This window comes from Prosopis cineraria, unplaced genomic scaffold (assembly GCF_029017545.1).
Source record: "Prosopis cineraria cultivar Desert tree isolate PC_DT_omini unplaced genomic scaffold, ASM2901754v1 PC811, whole genome shotgun sequence".
Classification (NCBI taxonomy): domain Eukaryota; kingdom Viridiplantae; phylum Streptophyta; class Magnoliopsida; order Fabales; family Fabaceae; genus Prosopis; species Prosopis cineraria.
In genome coordinates this window covers 17,083-25,729 of record NW_026556136.1, presented here as the reverse complement: position 1 = coordinate 25,729, position 8,647 = coordinate 17,083, and the positions used below count along the sequence as shown (strand labels likewise).

Sequence of the window (8,647 nt, the reverse complement as noted above, 5' to 3'; positions counted from 1 at the left end):
ACCAATACAGATATAGGAGATGATAATTGTCAGCAATCATTGCCTAAAAGTTTTTTGGCACGATGCATATATATATATATATATATATATATATATATATATCCACATGGAATTCAAATTGTTATTATATATGTATATAAATAAAATCACAAGCAACATACTATGATGACATATATCCTTAATTATATTTTATTAAATTATTTTTAAATTTTTATTTTTAAAAAATAGATAAAATTACCTTACTCTCAAATATCTCCTCATTATTTCATCTTTTTAACAAGTATAACCATAAATAGCATCTAACAAAGACATATGTCCCTAATTTTGTTTTTTTTTAAATAAATAAAACTACCTTATCTTCAAGCATTTTCTCATTATCTCAACTTTTTAAAAAAGTAAAACCACAAGTAGCATTTAATAATAATACCTGTGATATGTCCCTGATACTATTTTACTTTTTTTTTTACTTTTTATTTTAAATTTTTAAAATAGATAAAACTTTATTATCTCTAAACATGTCTCCGTTATCTCAACTCTCCATTTATATTTTACTAAAATAAATTATTGTATTGTTACTAAAACATATTATGATGACAAGCAGTTTGTCATTTAATAGTTAGAATCAAGATTAATAAAATCTAATAGTCATTTTTATTATATTTACTTTATCACTCTAATATAGAATAATATAAATTTATCTTCTAAATTTGATATATGTCTAATTTGTAAAATACTGTGATTTTAAATAGCCACGCTAGACTTTGATAATGTTATATAAAACAATCTAATTTATATATTTTTAAATTTCCTTATATTTTTTCAAATTTTAAAATCCCACAATTTATTCATTTTAACCATAACTTCCTAGCTTCCTAAATAAATAAATAATCATAACTTTTTAAATATTATTCAAATTTAATATTTATATATATATAAGTATCTACCATGAAAAAAATTAAAAAAATAAAAAAAAATCAAACATTATAACTCTTCCTACACCCGATTTTAATTATGTTATATAAAATTGGGCAATTTATATATTTAAAGTTTCCTTATATTCTCCTATCAAATTGCACAATCTAACCACTTTAATCATAACTTCTTAAATGTTATTTAAATTTAAGATTTTTAAAATATGTAAAAAAAAAAAGTCTCCACCATGAAGAAAATTTTTTAAAAAAAAATCAAACATTATAATTTCCCTTGCATCCGATTTTACTTATTTTTATAAAATAATCTAATTTATATGTTTTACATTTTTGGGATATTTCTCCTGCTTTTTTTTGATTTCACAATCTATCTACTTTAACCATAACTTCCTTAATATTATTTAAATTTAATATTTTAAATTTACAAAAAAAAAAATAATCAAACATTATAACTTTCCCTATACCCCAAAATTTTCTCTGCTATCATGGCTACTACTTCTACCTAAAAACTTTCCCACTATCATATCTTCCAAACTTCTTATTTCCAATTTTAAAATTAAATTTAAAAGATAAGGAGAAATTTCAATTTTCATAACTTCCCCACTCAACTATCAAAGACCAATCTCATTTATAGTTTTCAAATAATCCTCACTTTTAGTTTCAATTCAACCGTCACATACCACTCACACATTCAATTTTTAGAATGCTAACCCTTTTTTTTAATGAAAGACGCAAAAACCAAAGGGTTATTTGCCCATATCATCAATCTTATGCTTACTCTCCCTACTTAGCGTGATTGCAAGATCTAAAGGAACATGAATGACAAGATGAAAGCCATGAAGCACACCAAGTTGTGATGGTTTTTGTGTGAAGAGGATGAGAAGTAGAAAAGCTTTTGATATGTAGAAAAGGTGGAAAAGTTGTTGATGTTGTTCGGGACGTTGGGAAGTTTTGGAGAAGCGATATTCAAGTTCTTCTCATGATGTTCTTAATTTCTTAATGATGTGATTAATGCATATGGAGACCCAAATATTGTTTTTACAAAGCATGATGTAAATGAGGTTAGCTTCCTCAACAGAATATTCATTCTATGACCTATTCATTCTATGCCTTGTTCATAAGTAATTTCCCTAAGATATACTTAATTGTAAGAACTATACATTTTTTAATTGCTATTCAATTTGTTTCTACAACAAGCTTTAAGGTTACAGTACAATAAGCCTATTATAGGAGGAATTGTTGGGAAAAAATTGCACAGAGATAAACTTCTAGAACAAAAATGGAATACTTGAAATACGTAATTCAATAAAAAGGCAAATTCTTCGACACCCAAGTATCAAGTTTTTCAATAACACCTATGAACATTATATTTTGTTCGAGAATTTTTTAAATTTAATAAAAATAATAATAAATAATCAAAAAATATAATAAAAATAAAAATAAAATTTAATCCTTTTTAGGATTATATTTTCAAAATAAAAAAATATTTAATTAATAGGTTTAATTTTATTTTAACCTAGATGATCTTTTCTTGGTTAGGATCTTATTTCTTTTAGTTCATTAAAAATAATCAAAAATAATAAAAAGTACCAAAACAAAATTTAATCCTTTTAGGATTATATTTTAAAAAATATAATAATAATCTAACAAAAAAATAATCTTGCTTAAATCTTTAAAAATCTCTCTCAAATTATTCCAATCATCCAAAAATATTGAAAATCAACTTTTAAGATACAACTATTTTTCTCATTGAATTTTGTTGTTTTACATTAAAAAAACATATATATATATATATATATATATTCTTAATCTAATTTCAAAAAAAAAATAGTAAACAAAAAAAAATTTAAAAGGTTGTGGTGAAACGCACAGCACCACAGCCAAAAGACAGTTATCTTTTCGGCACTAATCAGGGAGAAGAGAGCACGCGAGGATCAGCAATACAGGGAGAAGAGAGCATGCGAGGATCAACAATACAGGGAGAAGAGAGGAGAAACAGATATAAGGAACAGGCTCGCATGCGACTGAGAGGAGCAGAGCAGATGCACACACAACCACTTTCGGCGTGAGTAGATAGAAGAGGCGTGCAAGACAGAGAGGAGAAGTTAAAAGGCAGGGTTGGAGTTGAAACTGGAGGGGCTGCCGCTGTTATAACAGGCACACTCGAAAGTTGCAGGAGGGGGAAGCAAAAACAAAGCATCAAGACAAGAAAAATCGAGAGGGAGAGACTGAGAGTAGGAGAGAAAAATCGAGAAAAGAGAGCTTAAGTGATAAAGGGCATGAAAACCAGATGAAAACGGTGAAGAAGAACGAGAGAGAGGAGGAGATGAAGAAAACACCAACAACCAGAAACAGCACATACGAAACACAGAAGGAGAGGACCTGATTTTTGCTGCTAGAGGGAAAGGAATGAGAGGAAGACGGAGAAGAGGTTGGAGAAGAAAAACAGAGCACAAAGGAGACGTAGAAGGGAGAGGAGAACACGAGAGGAACACTGAGGGAGAAAGACTGAGAATAAGAGAGCACAAGGATGAGAAAAGCAAAACAAGCTGGTCATGAGACTTTCGTCCAAACGAGAAAACTCAAAAGAAGGAAAGAAAAATTGAGGAAGGGAAACTGGACGAGAAAAAGAGCACAAAAAAGAGAGGGAAGAGAAACTAAGAAAAAGAAGAAGGAGAAAGCACAGAGAGAGAGACTGAGAGTAAGGGAGAGTGAGAGAGGCACATTGCAAAAGAAGCAGAGTAGAGAAAGGAAGGAGGAAAGGTAGAGAGAGAATGAGCAACAACGCAGGAAAGCTCGTGTGCGTAACAAGAGCTTCTGGCTATGTTGCTTCATGAGCAATGGCCCATGCAGCAGAGAAAGAAAAGCTAGAGAAAGAGAAAACATTTGGTTCTAACTGCAGGAGCAATGATGGGGCCATACTAGAATCATAAGCTGCTGCAATTTGAGGATGTAGTCAATCGCAATTAAATTAGGTAATATTTAAATCATGTCATCTCCCTTAATATATATATATATATATATATATATATTGATAGATGTTAACGGTGTGGACTGATCTAGATGTACGTTTAGACATTAAAAAAATTCAAGAATCAAATTTTTATGTAGAATTTAGAACATATCTAAGAAGTATTTGACAAAATAAAAAAAAAAGCTTGTGAGAATATCATTAATAATTTGTGGGATGATTTTGCTAAAAACTTATGCCAAATCTGGATTTTTAAGAATATATCCCCAAGTTAAAAGAATAATGAACTGTTAAAATAGTTTATTTCTATATTCTTTACATTACCTTTATTGCATGAATTATTTAGCTAACCATAATATTAGGCACCGACTACAAATACAAATATTTTGATTATTTATTTGTCGTGCGAGATTTTAAAAATCTTGTAGCTATTTATATGGGTTCTAAAGGCTCATTACTAAAATTAATTTTCTTTTTATAATGAATATTTTAAGTCTCACATGAGATTTCAAGAATTTTCATAGAGAATTAAATTAATTGCCTTATCGTGTAGAATAATAAATCCTTGCAGATATTGTAATTCATAATTTATATGGTAAATAAATAAATGAATATTGTAAATAAAATAAAAAACATTTTTATAATTTTATTTAATTAAATTAATAAATTTAAATTATAATCACATTTTTTTAATTAGATCTTTTAGTCACATGAGATTTTTAAAACTCCGTAGACCTTTAAGATAATTGTACTACCGTGTGAGTTAATAAAACTTCACAAGTATAATGATTAAAATTTTTATATTTAAAAATATACGTTGTATGATTACGCATTAAAATATATTTAAAGTAAATATTATTTAATCCTTTTGTTGTGTGAGACTTTAGATCTCTGCAAATATTTAGGATAATCTCATATTATGTAAATCAATAAAGTTTTGCAGATATAGAAGTAAAACTTATATGTTAATATGGGTTCTAAAGGCCCATCATTAAAATTAATTCTTTTCTTATAATCCAAATTAATAATTTATTTAAGTCCCATGTGAGATTTCAAGAATATTTATAAAGACTTAAACTAATCACATCATCATGTGGAATAATAAGTCCTCACAAATGTAACGATTTTCAATTTTTATAATAAATAAATGATTTTTGTAAATAATCATATAATACATAATTTAAAAAATTAATTAACCAAATTAATATATTTAAATTATAATCACATTTACCGATTATATCTTTTACTCATGTGAGATTTTTGAATCTCCATAGACTTTTAAGATAATTGTGTTATCTTATGAGTCAATAAAACTTTGTAGATATAATGATTTAGTTTTTAAAATATATATAAATTATATATTAAATTAAGTAAATTAAAGATGTAATTAAATAAATTTAATTCCTTTATCGTATGAGATTTTGGAATTTTTGTAGATATCTAGGATAATCATATTACCGTATAAGTCAATAAGGCTTTAAAGATATGATGATTAAAATTTTTAAAAACATATGTATACATATTTAAATAAATTATTACTAACACTTAAAAATATAAATAAATTATATTGCTAAATTTTTTTGCCGTGTGATCGAAATCTCCACAGATATTTAGAACAATTGTATTACCATATGAACTAATAAAGTTCTATAGGTATAGCAGTTACAGTCTCAATCATATAAAAAAATAATTTTAAACCCTTTTCTTTTCTTTATTTCAAAAATTCAAAAATTAGGAAAATAATTAAAATTAAATTACTTCTTGTAATTTAAAACACACATATCAAAATTTTAAAAATTGATTTATTTACAAAATGGTGAATTATTTCTAATTAATTTCTCTTCAAAAAAATATATTTTCACCAACAACTTTCAAACCCAAATTACGTGGACTTTGACCCCATCACAGGGTACGTAGGTCTCAAAATCTGATTCTGAGTCAAGTCCTCCCTCGTAAATAAATAAATATTTTTTATTTAATTCTTATCATTTTTTAAAACACATGAATATAAAAGGGATAATTAAAATAATTATAAAATCATATTAATATGCCACAATAAATTTTAGATAATCGTTGTTACAAATGGATGTTATAGGGTGTCTAACACCTTCCCCACATTCAAGCGAGTCCCGAATCTATTTTTTTATTTTCACAAACTATCCTTATTCTCCTTTAATTGGTTTCTCATGATTTACCTTAAAATTTTGGTAGTGACTCCTGTTCCATCCAGTTCCTGCCGCGAAAGCTGGGACCTCCGCTCGCGCATCATTTGCGTCACATTTTTTGGGTGCGACAACACCAAGTTGTCTCCCTCATTACACTGGATGTCAACTCAATTTAAGATGCTTTAAGAGAAAAAGTTCCATCTCGTTAGGTTTTTGCTATCAAAAGAGAAACCAATTTATTTGATAAAAATCATTATTGTCATAATATTGATTTTAACTTTTTTTTGGATAGACTCTCAAACTAAGAGAGCAAGTTGAAAAAAAGATAAAGCATGAGAGAGGATCAGTCGAATGAGAAGTAAGATTGAATTAAGTGATTACGATTTTGAGACTCACTCGTAATCATATTGGTATAAGTGAAGTTTATGTCATAAATTCTTAGCATATTGAAAAACAAAATCCTTATAGATACATTTTATAATTTCATTATTTACTTTAAATATATGAATTTGTCCATTATGGATTGTGGAGGCATTACTTTTAGAACATATAGGTTCTTATTTTTGTGGTTAATAATAGAGATTGAGTTCTTGAGAAAAGAGATGAGTCATACTAATTGTTGAATAAAGGATTAAGTTGTGTTCTATGACTTTTATCATTATGCATTGTGATATTATTAAATTTTGGTTTTTGTAATATATCTAAATATAATTTATGAGTTAATTATTTCTATTTAAAGGCAATTTACTTCATATTTTAAGTAAATATCATTATTTATTTAAATTATTTTTAAAATTTTCACATCCTTCTGATGCAGGGGTCACATACTAGTTACATAATCACACAGTAACTTATAAACAGAACTAAATGAATTTTTCAAAACATGCTTTACAAATGAGATTAGAGGGAGTATTTTTATTTTTATTTTATATTTATTAAAATAAAAAATATAAAATTTTAATAAATTTATTTTATTATTCATCTAAACAAAATAAAATAGTGAAACTAATTAACTCCCCTAGTCCCATGTTCCTTTCAATAGGGAAAAACAAACAGGTAGGTCCTTGATCTATTTCTTTTCTTGGTTGCAAGACAAAAAAAAAAAAAAATAGTGGAGCCAATTAACTCCTCTAGTCCCATGTTCCTTTCAATAGGGGAAAACAAACAGGTAGGTCCTTGATCTATTTCTTTTCTTGGTTGCAAGACCAAAAAAAAAAAAAATAGTGGAGCTAATTAACTCCCCTAGTCCCATGTTCCTTTCAATAGGGAAAACATTCTTTTTTTTTTTTTCTTGGTTGCTGCCGACAAATAGTCTAACTCCTGTTTTGTGAGAGAGAGAGAGAGAGAGAGAGAGAGAGAGAGAGAGAGAGATGAAATGTAGTTTAAATTTCGTGACTTTATAGAAGTGGGTTGGACACTTCGACATGTCGACCAAGCAAAGGTATGATCAGTTTTTCCCGTTAACTTTGAAGTGTAAATGAATAGTTACAATCGTGTGATTAGTTGAGGATTTCAGCAGGTTGGAGGGTAAGGTGGCTATAGTGACAGGAGGAGCCAGTGTACTCGGAGCAGAGTCAGTGAAATTATTCGCCGAAAACGGAGCATCAGTGATTATAGCTGACGTCCAGGATGAACTGGGTCGCCAACTTACAGCTTCATTATCCCCACATCAAGTCTGTGATGTCAGAGACGAGGAACAGGCGGAGCAAACTATAGCTTTCGCCGTCCACAAATACGGCCGCCTCGATGTCATGTTTAGTAATGCCGGAATCGATGGCTCCGCCTCTGGCACATTCGACCTCGACCTCAACGCATTTGGTAATACCTTGGCCGTCAACGTTCGCGGTGTGGCTGCCACCATCAAGCACGCCGCTCGATCCATGGTGGCAGCAAATTACACCCGTGGCTCCATAATCTGCACGGCCAGCGTGGCTGGTTCTGTCGCCGGATGTGGGCCCCATGCTTACACCACGTCCAAGCATGCTCTTGTGGGCCTTGTCCGCTCTGCTTGCGGCGAGCTCGGGACTTATGGGATCAGAGTGATTTGCGTGTTGCCATGTGCTGTGGCGACACCTCTTGCGTGCCGATTTATAAACAGGGGAGCAGATGAAGTTGAAGCCATAGGCATGTCTATGGCCATTATGAAGGGAATTCCACTGAAGGGTACCCATATTGCTGAAGCTGCCCTCTTTCTCGCCTCTGATGAATCTGTTTATATCAGTGGGCATGATTTGGTGGTCGACGGAGGCTTCACTGCCGTTAATCGTCTTTCTTTCCCTCGCGAGTAAAAGCATTTGGAACTGTTTGGTTTATCTTCACGTGCATGTGTGCCCACTGTATCATTGTCAGTTACCATGTTCTGTAAGCTTGTATATCGACCGCTAGGTTATTAAATGGGTTCGGTTTTGGCACCATCGGGCTCATCACCTGATGAGCAGTGGACGATCCAGATTTTTCCATTTTGTTTTATATTTTATTATATATTTATTAAAATATAAAATATGAAGTTTTAATAAAATTATTTTATTATTAAATTAAACAATGCATATTTAATTTATATAATTTAATTTAATATTAATTTT

The 8,647-nt window shown here is 29.7% G+C and overlaps 1 protein-coding gene across 1 annotated transcript; it reads left to right on the top strand.

Moving 5' to 3' along the window:
- Window positions 1-7,489: 7,489 nt before the first annotated feature.
- Window positions 7,490-8,378, top strand: LOC129298441 (short-chain dehydrogenase reductase 4-like). The gene is made up of 2 exons (XM_054936856.1): window positions 7,490-7,506; window positions 7,585-8,378. The coding sequence occupies exons 1-2, from the start codon at window positions 7,490-7,492 to the stop codon at window positions 8,351-8,353; spliced, it is 786 nt and encodes a 261-aa protein (XP_054792831.1). The 3' UTR covers window positions 8,354-8,378.
- Window positions 8,379-8,647: the final 269 nt, after the last annotated feature.